The sequence below is a fragment of the Fundulus heteroclitus genome, chromosome 19, assembly GCF_011125445.2.
Source record: "Fundulus heteroclitus isolate FHET01 chromosome 19, MU-UCD_Fhet_4.1, whole genome shotgun sequence".
NCBI lineage: Eukaryota > Metazoa > Chordata > Actinopteri > Cyprinodontiformes > Fundulidae > Fundulus > Fundulus heteroclitus.
Window position 1 is genome coordinate 33,128,699 of NC_046379.1, and position 12,873 is coordinate 33,141,571.

At 39.4% G+C, this 12,873-nt stretch overlaps 1 protein-coding gene across 4 annotated transcripts in view; it reads right to left on the reverse strand.

Moving 5' to 3' along the window:
* Positions 1 to 1,176: 1,176 nt before the first annotated feature.
* LOC118566987 overlaps positions 1,177 to 12,873 on the reverse strand; it is a 35,928-nt gene continuing 24,231 nt past the window's right edge. For 2 of the 4 annotated variants that reach the window (XR_004933422.1, XM_036150893.1), the window contains 5 exons: positions 5,703 to 8,348; positions 3,755 to 4,852; positions 3,482 to 3,637; positions 2,952 to 3,044; positions 1,177 to 2,478 (listed from right to left, as the gene is read on the reverse strand). Coding sequence is in view for 2 of the 4 variants with exons in the window: in XM_036150893.1 (XP_036006786.1) it covers positions 2,158 to 2,478; positions 2,952 to 3,044; positions 3,482 to 3,637; positions 3,755 to 4,774 (1,590 nt within the window). In the remaining 2 variants the exon portion in view is untranslated. Of the gene's footprint in view, positions 2,479 to 2,951; positions 3,045 to 3,481; positions 3,638 to 3,754; positions 4,853 to 5,702; positions 8,349 to 8,666; positions 10,307 to 12,873 lie in introns of those variants that run through there. The other 2 variants (XR_004933421.1, XM_036150894.1) reach the window with 2 other exon arrangements.

Genomic DNA, 12,873 nt, shown 5'->3' on the forward strand with positions numbered 1-12,873 from the left:
ATGCATTTCTGGATCCAGGTAGCACGGCTACATTCTGTTCAGAAAATCTCATGCACAAATTGAACATCACAGGAAAAAGGGCTAATGTGCTTTTGAAAACAATGGGGCAAGAAAATGTTGTTTCAACGTTCTCATTGTCTGGCATAGAGGTATCAGGGTTGGAAGGAAACACCTTTTATCTTCTACCAGAAGTCCTCACACAGAAACACATGCCAGTCACTTCAGATGACGTTGTCACTGCTGAAGATTTGGAAAAGTGGCTTTATTTGTCAAAGGTTCACATTCCCACCAAAAAGGCTAATGTTGACTTGTTAATAGAAACCAACACTTCCAAGTTATTGGAACCTTGGGAAGTGGTCAACAGCTGTGGAGACAGCCCTTACGCTATAAGAACAGTGTTGGGTTGGGTGATCAATGGCCCTTTAAATAAAAGTGTTAAAGTCAGCAGTATTGATGTGGAGCGGCATTCTGTGGTGGTAAATAAAATGTATCCGGCAGACGACCCGGAGGACGGCCCAGGCGCAGCAAGACCCTCGGACGGCACTGACGGCGGACCAGGACCCTCGGATGGCGCACCAGGACACTCAGAGAGCATCGGCGGACCAACACCCACAGGACCCGACGCCTGGAGAGAGAGAGCGGAAGACGGCGATGGACTACGGGCTAGGGGAGGCGCCAGACTACAGGCGACCGAAGAGGGAGCCTGGCTACAGGCTGTGGATGAGCCCAGGCTACAGCCTTCAGGAGGCCCCGGGCTACTGGCTATGGGCGGTGCCTGACTACAGGCGGCTACACACAGAGCCTGACTACAGGCGACTACAGAGGGAACCTGGCTACAGGCGACTACACTGTAAAAATTATTACCCTGTTCAAATTAAAAAAATTGATGTCCATCTGTTGCATCTAAAATATTTGACTTCACAGAATCTAAATAAAGTCGTTTGGTACAACATGATTATTTAATTTTGACTCAAACCATATTACTTAACTTGACCCAATATTAATTCTTCACCTTTATCCAAATTAAATTATTTACATTTCAGTTTTAACCAAACTAATATATTGAAATTGAACCAAACTAATATATTCAAATTGAACCAATCTAATATATTTACATTGCACCAAACTAATATTCAGGCATTAACACCAGTTAATTAATTGGCACCATGAAAGTCATTTTTTATATTTCGTTTAATTTGAATCAAAAACAATTTGCATCACTCACATTACACCTAGCACACTCGAGCAACAGTTTTTTCAAAGTCATTTGTTGCTCACATGTAAAAAAGGAGAAAAAAAAAAGTGGCAGCATGTTTAGATAAACAAACAGGTCATTGTTGCTCCACATCAGAGCAATGACATAAAGGACAACAGATGGCTTACCAAGCACAATTAAAAAGATGGAAAGCACATTAATGGGCCACAAGCTTATCTGATCTGAACTTTAATGAAATTAGGTATTTATTGCTTAAGGAGTGTTGCCTCTCTAACAATCATAGAAAATACTTAATACTCTGAACTCAGAGCACAACATTAAATGGCAACAGCACTCCACAACAAAAACCCTTTGCAACCAACACTATGCAACTATGCACGGACATTGGTCTCTTTAATAGAAGCCGGCGGAAACTACGGGCTATATCAATGTACCATGCACAGCGATAATGTACACACCTGTTGAATAGTAAAATTGACAATATTTAAGTGAGTGCACAAGTTATTCCCAAAAATGTTTATGGAGTAAGTTTTATGGAACATCTGTTGAGCTCCCATCTGACTCCTCATCTTGTTAAGTTGTGTTGATGTATTAACCTTACTTTTCAGTTGTAAGCTCAGAATTTTTTTTACCTCTACACATTTTGGAAATAACGTGTGTGCTCATTGATATGTTGTTCAAAATGTTGATTTTGAAAAGGAGTGTTCTCATTGTTGTGTACTTTACATACACAGCTTAACTTTGAATGACATATTTGCTAATTTCTTGGAAGGAGTGTCATCTTACTTAACATCATATTGAAAAGAACCAAAATTCCAACTAAAGCACTCAATTTAAGTGCCCCTGTGAGCCTGTATATCAAAGTCCTGCTGAGGTGGTCTAACTCAGCAATAGAAGCCAGTGGCAACTACATGCACACACTAAGCACACACAAATGTGCACTACTGCGCAGTTTTGAGTTCACTACTGAGTTTGCGAATCTTGGAAGTCATCTTGTTGGAACCAAGCTCCATTAGGATCTTCTGAAGGGCCTCAAAAGTGAACCTGAAACCCTGTGGATACTCCATGTTAAGAGCATAGCAAAGTCCAAAGAGCATTACCACCCCAGCTGCAATAGAAGGCAACTCATTGAGGACTTCCACACCATCAATGACAATCCCAACGTCTTGGGGCTGCTGTAGAAGGCTTGAATTCTCTCTGAAGACGAAGACTGCCATGGTGGTCCTCTCCAGCTCCTGCTCGGCTTGATCTTTCTGGGAGACCTGAAGGAAAATATGCAACTGAACAACTGCAGTCTGGCACACCTCATTAATCACTACATACTGTATAATGGCATAGGTCAGGGATGTCAAACTCAGGCCCCGGGGCACTATTTGGCCCACGGAGCCATTTTATTCAGCCGCGAGATAATTTCAAATGTCTATTACAGTTGGCCCACACACACCATTAATGTGCAGTGTAATATGAATTGAACATGAAATTTGCTGTGTCACAGGATGTGTAGACAAATTTGAAAGTGGGTATGTGAATGTGTATGTGAATGTATATGAAATTTAACTGAGTATTAAGTGCATGCATGCATAATTTTAGTCAATTTTTCAAATTAATTGTGAAGTTTGGCCCGCGACTTCGTTCCAGATTTTGAGTGAATTTGAGTTTGCCACCCCTGGCATAGGTGGACTCCCGCGATTAATAAAGTTGAATTATCTTTGTGACAGAATTTATCTGGACATACCATGTATTCCTTTATTAGGTCCTCAACACGTTCTCCCAGGTAGATGATGAGGGCTTTGAGGATACACTCCCTTCTGATATCTGCATCAGCACCCTTTAGGGACAAACAAAATGGTATTATGCGATGTATAGACTACACTAGCAACTCAATTCCCAGCTCTACCATAAAGAGTGCTTTTACACTGTGTGCCTGGTCAATATTGAATCCATGGCAGACTAATTGAAAGCAGTGAAAATGTAAAGCCATTCTAGTACATCTGCCAGAGGCCAGACTGGATGGCTCCTGTTTGGGTTCCTATAGTCTCAAAGTAACGTTGGTGAAGTGGCAGGTGCACAAAATATTTTCTATGAGTTACTATACATTAATGTACTCATAGGGGCACATTTTTCTTTTTTTAAAGGTTGATAGCGAATATGGTGCAAAACAACTTGGCACACAATAACAATGCCATGTACATCAATTGCACATTCTCTTCATGTCGAAGGATTGAAGGCTGCCCTTAATGGTTATTTATATACTACATATCATACCTGGTCAAGAAACTCCAGGATCGTGGCAGTCTTTGCTTTAGTGGTCCCTCCTTTCTTTCTGAAGATCTTCAGCAGCTGTGGGGAGTGCTTGTCCAGGTGCGCCATAAATCTGGTCAGGAGGGGAACTGCAGTAACCCGCAGAAACTCTGCATCAACCTGTACACAAGAAAACAGTGCACTTAAAACTAAAGAATAATGTGAACTAAAATAAAAAAAACAGACACATTTTCTCATCTATGGGCTTAAGTATACAAATGGTTGTAAAAAGTGTACCTCTTCCATCTGAAATAAAGCTGGCCATCTTTCCATGAGGTTATCGATGGTTGGCTTCTGATCCACAATCTCTTGCCTCCTGAACTGAAAAGTCCTGGCCATCTTCTCCCGTACGGTTCTCTCATTGTTTCTTATCTTTATTTCGGTCAGAAGAGACACTCTTTCTTGCTCAAGGTTTTCTGGACTGTCTCCACTGGGCTGAGGATAGTAATTGGTCTCACCTCTTCTTGCCTTTTTCACATTCTTTGCTGGAAAGGGAGCAGCATCTTCTCGTGATTTGGATTTTAGTGTGTTCACCATCAGCTCAGACGAAAGTCCATGTGACCTCAGCTGAGTGCGGTAGTTGCACATCTTGCTCTTCAGCTTCAGTTTCCATCCATAACTCTCATTGAAGGAGTCTGGTTGTCTCAGGCAGGGATGTTTCCTCGTCAGAGCCTCTGCAACATCACTCAGGTCTGCATCAGTGGGGTACGCCTTGTAGGAAAAAATCTTCTCTGCCAATCTTTCCAGTATGTCGGACAACATTTTTGATGAAGGAGTCAGTCTGGTTTGGTTATGTGCATATTCTGAATTCCCCCTCTGAAGTTGACCTTCTGTTTCAAGGGAGAAGGGCGGGATAATGAACTCCTTTGGCCATGGCTCTTTTCTTAGTCCCTCACTGTCAGAGGAGCTGCGGCTGAGTATGATTGTGTCATCTGTATTAGTGTTTTGTGAGACAAGGCTTGTGTCTAAGTCACTCAAATCAGATGGGACACTTTCAATGAAACTCAGAACAATATCAGGAGCAGCTTGTATGATCTTGATTGTAGTGAGATCTTTGATCATAGAGGTTGAGCTCAAGTTAACAAAGATTCCACCAAAGTCATCATCCTTGTATTGCAGCCTGATGTCTCCACAAAGTTTGCATTCGTTTTTGACCTGTTCAATGAGCTCCTCAACTGTGTCCGGCATCCTTGATAATTCCATCCTCTCTGCGCTTTCGTCACTCAACAAGATGAGGAGTCGGATGGGAGTGGCCATACTGTTAAGTTGGATCTCAAGATGTGTTTATGTAGATGCCCTGACGGTCAGTGAAGTTCAGGAAGCTGGAGTCAAAACCTGGGTTGGAGGAGAATAAAAGGAGACAGAGAAAGATAAAAATTACTAATTCACATTCACAACCACCGTGTGTACAGATGAAATGACAGCTTAGAGTTGTAATAAGGTCTATCAGTGCCCTTTTAAGTCAGTCTAACATTGTGTCCGTGCCCCTTTTATTCCATCAGTGTCCCCGTCTGTTAGTCCATTGTCACAGCATGTCACCCCTCTAGGTTAGTCCAGTCACACAGTTTATCCCATTTGAGGTAGATCATGTTATTCTTTTAGAAGTTAGTTTCCTTAATGTATGCTGCCCATTCACAAATGTTACCTTTTTCACAAATCTTTACCAGCACCATGACATTAAGTATTCATTTTGAATTTCCAGTAGACATTTTTGTCAACTAATAAATACAAGGTTAATAAAAATTAAACATTCTGGAAAATATCCCATTTAAGCACAGTTGCAACAGGCTGTATAGTTGCAATACCTACTCTGCCCACCATGTATAACCTACAGGCATTGATACACGGGGCAATTTTTTGAGCAATGTTGCTTGGCAACAACATGGTTAGCTCCAAAGTTTTCGATGGAATGATAAAAATAAGTTGTCTGCTGCTGATCCAAGTTCTACTCATTTAAGTGATTTAGTGATAAACTGTCCAAACAACATTTTATAGTTTTGTTGCCCAGACACATTGCTCAAAAAGTAGCCCTGTGTAGAATCACCTTTCCTTTAAGTTAGTACAGTGTCAGTTTAGTGTAGATTTTAAAACGTGATTAGTAGAATGAATTATATGCAAATAGAATGATTTGATGAATATGCAGACCTTAAATAATTTTTTAAAAAAAAGGGAAAAAAATTCAGACCTTAAACTTGAATATATCTCTTCAGGGTGATGAAACGGACTCCTCCCACAGTGTAAGCTACCAGGGGATATGAATCAGTCAGCTCATCTGATGCCACAAGTATTATGTCTTTGGAATGGCTTACTTCAAGTTCGAAGGCACTGAAGTGTTCCCAGTACCACACTCTCAGCTTCTTAACAATGAAAAAAAGTCTCTCCTTCAGAATAAACATGTGGATGATCTCAGTGAATTCTGGAATCCCCTCCAAAGACCCATGTGCAAGTATCATTCCATTTCTGTAGTTGAATCCATTGAAAGTAACATTTTTTGCCAGGCACACATAATCCATTGTTGGGTGTTTGAGCCGTATAGCTTGTGCAATATCTTCTTTTAACACATCAACAGAAAGAGTTGAGACAGTTGAAACTTCCAGAAGAGGTTTTTGAGTGTACATAAATATCTGCTGTGCCATGTAAAATTGGTGTCGCTCCGCCAAAGACAACAAAACATTCTTGAAACATCTTGTATAACAAACAACTCTTTTAAAAAAACTGTGCTTGGCTTCGTATCTTAAAGTCCAAAGACAGACTAGTGGTCCAAACTTACGAATAAGATGGGGATAATGTTCCAAAAGGTGATGTTTAGGCAGCAGATTATAGTCTGGGAAAACCTCTCTAAGTCGCACTCTGTGCTCTGATATCTTGAAATTCAAATACCCAATTGATTCCTCTGTATGGACAGGTGAGACAATAAGATCCACTAGATCTTTTAAGTCAGTCAGTATTTTCCAAGCTGGTTCATCCACAGGTACCTTTTGGCCGACAAGGAAGGGAAAAAACCTTAGGAGACTCCAGTTTTCGTGAGAATTGCCTCCTATTGTCTTTCGAGATGCAAAGTTCAATGGCACTGGATGCGGACAATTAACTTTGTCTGTCCACTTAAAGGGGAAAGCTAGTATAGACTCGTTTAAATATGCAAGCGTAAAGTACTTCTTGGATGTGAAAACAGAGAGACAAAGTGCAATCTCTGCAGGTACGATTCCTTCAAATAAATCATGGACAAGATCTGGGGGGAAACCTGTGGTAACTTTGAAATGACTAAGTTTCTCAGAGAGGACACATCTCTTCTTGACACCACAGAAGTTACTTAGAGAATCTTGTTCAAGGATTTTGATGTGTTCTGAGTGAATCTGTTCTGTTCTTAATGTAAATGCTCCACTATCTACACTTTTTGTTTGAATTTCTGACCTAGATGCTGTCCAAAATCGACAAATGTGACCACTTGAAAAGCTCTCAACAAACCCTGTGATACCATGTGCTCCAAGGTTATCAGCTATCACACACTGGATCGTTCCCCTAACACATTTCCCTAACTTCTGCAAAAACACACCATGCTCTTCTAATGAAATTAAATCACATATGAGTGGCTCGAGTACTGTCTCATAGCCATACACTTTCAAATCATCACTTTTGACTAGAAGAGCCAAGTAAATTGATGACAGCGAAGACTGACAACCAGGGATCAGATTGCCTAAAGTCCAATAGAAGGCACAGATTTTATGTTTTCTTCGTGATGTCCCAATCAGGTTGCAGATTTCATACTCATCTCCATAAAGATTTAGTGAAATAGCACAGTCTGCAGACAGAAGTGTGTTTTTTCTGAAAAATTCACCATCAAAAGGACAACTATATACCGTTTTATCACTCTCTGGTGACTGATATCTCTCTCTCAAATGCACAGTTTTTGCCAAAATTGCATCTGAATTTAGAACCTGCTGCAATGTTTTCAGCACAGATACATACTGTAATGATTTTTTGTTTCTTTTATCAAGAATGTATTCCAAGGGAGACACTACGCTGAATTCTCTTTTATAATATGTCTTGCGCTTCCAACTGGTAGACAATGGCCCTTGTTTCCCTATTGCTTTATGAATTGGGTGTGAAGAACAAAGAACAGTGGCCAATTGTTGAACAGATGCTTCCACATGACAATTATCTTCTAAATGTTGGTTAATTGCTGCTACACTACCCGGCACAGAGACAGTTCCAATGAGATGTTCTAGGTCCTCAAGCAATTCATTTACAGCCGCACTTGAGACTAAATATGTATGCTCTAATTTAAGTAAAAGTGAAGCTAATCTCAGTTCAACTTCCTTTTCCAAATCTCTTGACTCTTCAGTGGTTGGCTCTATTTCTTCATTCAAGTCTGAGTCAGAGTCAGGTGGATTGGAAATGAGTGATGTGACAACTATTCCACTTTTAAAGTCATTGATGGAGCACGACTGGTGTTTTCTCCATTTATGGCTCCGGAAACTGCTGTATATGTTGGTTTTGTATGAGCAACCATTAAACATACATGGGACTACTTCATATTTTCTCAGATGTTCATAGATATGTTGGATGAAAACGTGCTCAGTAGAAAGCTGATCGTTTCCACAAATGTAGCACTTGAAAGAAGAGTGTCTTTGTTGGGACTCCAGAGAAGGATGATTTCTAGAGAGATGTTTCTGAAGACCGTTCCATGTCTTAGACGAACAGGGACATTGTGCGTGGATGCATGGATAGAGACGCCGCCTACCGTCAAAGCGATGGTCACGTCTCAAGTGTTTCAGTATCTCAGATCTTATTGAAAAATGCTTACTGCATTCTTTGCATTTCCACATCCAACCTGAAAAAGAAAAGCAAACGAGTAAATATTTAGAGAATGCAATGAGCAGAAATCTTAAATAAGTTTTGTTTAATTTTAATGACAGTCTTGTAATCTATATACCTAAAACAATGTTGAGTCTAACAGTACTAAAGAACATTGAGCTACATGTTTTGTATTCTAAAGATTTACAAAGAAATTAATGAATTCATCATCATTATTATTATTATAACTACAATACAGTCATTTAAGCCACCCTATTGTAAAAATGACTGCAGGGAAATGCCATTATGAAGCACTCAATCATCTGTGCGCATTCTAAATGAGGTGTGATCTTACTACACATCCGAAGTAGGCTGGTTAATATGCCGTGGGTGGGGGTGGGGCGGCGCTGGGCTCGAGCGAAAATTAACTGTTCCCTCGAGTTCACTGGACTTGAGAGAAAGACACACAGAAACCCTTTTTTCCTGTTGCTTCTGACCGCCCCGCAAAACTGTATCATTTGGTCCACTTTATCTCATTCAGAACAAGGTCAATGGTTTTAAATAAAACAGAAGGATTGTGACTGTTCGATACAATTTAATGACTTTCTCAACAAAAAGTTTATAAAGCTTTCACATACAGCAGATGAGGTCTCTAAACAGCCTTTACATGGAGCATTCAGAACAAGGTCAATGGTTTTAAATAAAACAGAAGGATTGTGACTGTTCGATACAATTTAATTTGACAGGTGTTTTCTTTTGGTGTCTTTCGTAGTCTTCTAGTAACGGCACCAGCAATCCTTCAAAATTTGGAGCTACACCTTTAATTTGTCCGTTTTCCATTTGCGCTCAGCTTTGCAAGAGTCTGTCCTGGCAAGTGTCAATATTTAGACAGGGTTCAGGCTTGGTATTAGGATGACTAATTTTTAATGCTGCCAACGAGTCTAGAGCCCCTTTGCTGGCAGAATAAAACCAGTTACTTAGAGCCTCGGTTTTATTTCCGACAGGCTCTGGGATGGTACAGCTCTGATTAAATGCAGATGAAAACCTACCAGAAGTAGAAGGGTTAAGAACATGACAGAGTCAATCTGAGGTTTTGCTGTGGTACAGGACAGATTTATATAAAAAAGAACAGTCACGTGGTCTGAAAATAATGGGTCACTAATCACTAAGTTAAAAACCAGTAGACCATAAAATAAAATCAGATCAAGAGTGTGTCCATGCTCATGGGTAGGACCTGTCACAGATTACACAAAGTTAAAAGAGTCATTAATATTGAGAAATGACTGAGCCATAGGTAAAGTAGGACAACATGCATAAATATTAAAATCACCAACAATAAGAACTCGATCATATTTTGGCATGATATCCGCTAAAAAAATCAGAAAAGTAATTTATGAAGTTCTTATTGTACTTTGGTGGCCGATAGACTAAAAAAATCTAATAATTGAGAGGTGAAAAAAATCCTTAATGATGAATGTTTTATTTGCCAGTGACCTAGCATTTATCAAACCGATCCTAGCAGAGACCGCCTTCAGCTGAACTGGCATTACACCAGAGTCTCACACTTTGCTTGCAACTGGGGCAGGAGCTTAATACTGTTTAGCACAGCTTGTATGTGCCGACACTGTAACTCCAAGGTACTTCGTTTGGCTATGTGATTCAGCCTTAGTTTGTTAAATACAAAGACAACAAATTAATAACCATTAAAGTATGGTTTATGGGTTGGGTTTCTGGAACGTCATCAGTGTGTAAAGACTACTCTTCAGAACCAATCTCTGCTCAAAATGGTGTTCTGCACCGCATAATCTATTTTCTAGAATTCTGTGTTAGCTGTAATTATATGTGGATTCAGCAGGTTTTTTTTCCCTCGGGTTTGATCCGTTGTGAGAGGGGAGAGGACTGTCACTACCCGATCACATTCACATTCCGGAGCAGCCCGATTGAGGCATGTTCGGGCGATTGCGCTTATAAAGCAAGTTTTATCGAAATTACTTCCAAACGGCGCACATAATTCACATATAATATACATTTCTTTACTCTGGTGACTAATTTGCATCTGCGTTAAAATACATTCAGTCCAAGAGTTAGACTTTAAAGAGTCTGTCCCCCTTTTAATATCGTCAGTATTGCAGAAATACCCTGCAGATAGCAGCAATGTTGTTTCCTCTCATTCACAAATAGATGTCTTTGTTAACGGTGTGACTTTGTCATTGCATTCTGCATTAGAAAATGTAGCTCCCTTTATAAAGAAGGTGATTATTCAGAGGAAGCTGGCTCCCTGGTTTAATTCAGAGCTGCGTTCCTTGAAGCACAATGTTAGGAAATTGAAGTGAAAATGGCACTCTACACACCAAGAGGAATCCTACCGAATCTGGAGGGACAGTCTATTGTTGTATAACAATACCCTTTGCAGAGTTAGAGCAGCATATCTTTCATAATTAATTGAGGAGAATAAAAATAATCCTACATTTCTCTTCAGTACAGTTGCCAAACTTACTCAGAGTCACAGCTCCGTTGATCCATCTATTCCCTTAGCTCTTAGCAGTAATGATTTTATGGGATTCTTCGTAAATAAAATTGATTAAAAATAAAATAATTTGTATCCTCCCAGACATGATTACCTCATCCTCAGTAAGTGAGGCAGTGTTGGAGGAATCTTTAGAACCTGCACAGTGTCTGAACTGTTTAGAAGCAGTAGAGCTTTCTGAGCTATCTAAACTTTTAGCTTCATCTAAACCTTCTACCTGTATGTTAGACCTGATCCCAACCAAGTTGTTTAAGGAGATATTCCCTCTGATCAGTGGCACTATTTTAGACATGATTAATCTATCCTTGGTAAATGGAAAAGTACAACAGGCTTTTAAAGTAGCTGTTATTAAACCTTTACTTAAGAAACCATCTGTTGATCAAGATGAGTTAGTAAATTACAGACCTATATCTAATCTTCTTTTCTTATCTAAAATTCTTGAGAAAGTAGTTGGTAATCAACTTTGTGAACATTTACAAAGTAATGACCTACTTGAGGAGTTTCAGTCAGGCTTCAGAGCTCATCATAGCACTGAAACAGCTCTGGTGAAGGTCACTAATGATATTCTCATGGCCTCAGATAATAGACTTGTGTCTGTACTTGTCCTGTTAGATCTCAGTGCTGCATTTCACACAGTTGATCACAATATTCTCTTACAAAGACTTGAGCATACTGTAGGGATTAAGGGGAAAGCATTAGGCTGTTTTAAATCTTATCTATCGGACAGATTCCAGTTTGTTCATGTTAATTAGGTGCCCGCCTATGCATTGAAAATGCATGGCGGAGGTCTAATAGTATCCACCTCTACTGTGTCGTCATGCTTTCACCTACGAACACTGTTTAACTTCCAGTTTGTAGATATATCTTTGAACTATTCAGAAGTGAAAACTGTATGTGGATATCTTTTATTGTTTTCTCATCACGCCATTTCAAGTTACCATGGTGACAAAATTATTCAAAAAACACCAAACAACTTTAGCCTATTAGCTCAATTTTCACTCTATGTACACAGGTTATACATCAAAACGTAGGTATTTTTGTCTGGATTCAGGAAATGTGACCCTCATTGGTGTAGGATTTATAGATTTTTCTCATCACGCCATTTCAAGTTACCAAGGTGACAAAATTATCCAAAAAACACCAAACAACTTCAGCCTACTCACTCAATTTGCACTCTACGTACACAAATTATACATCAAAACGTAGGTCTTTTTGTCTGGATTCAGGAATTGTAACCCTCATTGGTGTAAGACTTATAGATTTTTCGCAAATCACCTCAGACCGGCAACAACCCCAAAGACAAAATTAACCAAGAAACACTGAACAACTTCAGCCTACTTAATCAATTTTCACTCTACGTACACACATTATACATCAAAACGTAGGTCTTTTTGTCTGGATTCGGAATTTGTAACCCTTATTGGTATAGGATTTATAGATTTTTCGCAAATCACCTCAGACCGGCAACAACCCAAACCCTCCCTACACTGTAAAAAAGAAAAAGTTAGTTCAACTCAAAATTTTAAGGCAACCGACTGCACAGAATTTTTGAGTTGAAGGTATCAACTTAATCTTTTAAGTTTGGTAGCACTACACTTATTAAGTTGTATCAGCTAAGTTTTTCAAGTTCTGCCAACTAAGTTTTTTTTAATTCAAGTTACTGGAACTTTCAAGTCTGTAAAAACTTATTATTTTAAGTTCAGATTATCTGTAAAAAATTATTTGAAATGCAGATTACCATCCCCTGTAATAACTTACATTTTTGAGTTTAAATTTACCCCCCCCCCCCCCCCCCCCCCCATTAAATCATCCACTGACAGGAAACCAGTTAAATTTTGCATGTTTATTTGAACCACTTTGGCACAAACAGGTTTACAATTCCACAATGTAAACAAGCAATGTAAACAAGTAATCTTATGCTTAAAGCAAATCAGGTTTCAGTATATATTTTTTTTACTTTCCAACTCCTGTTAAGACCTTACAAATAATGCAATATTGCCAGAGATGACAGGTAACCAGTGCCTATGTGTTCACC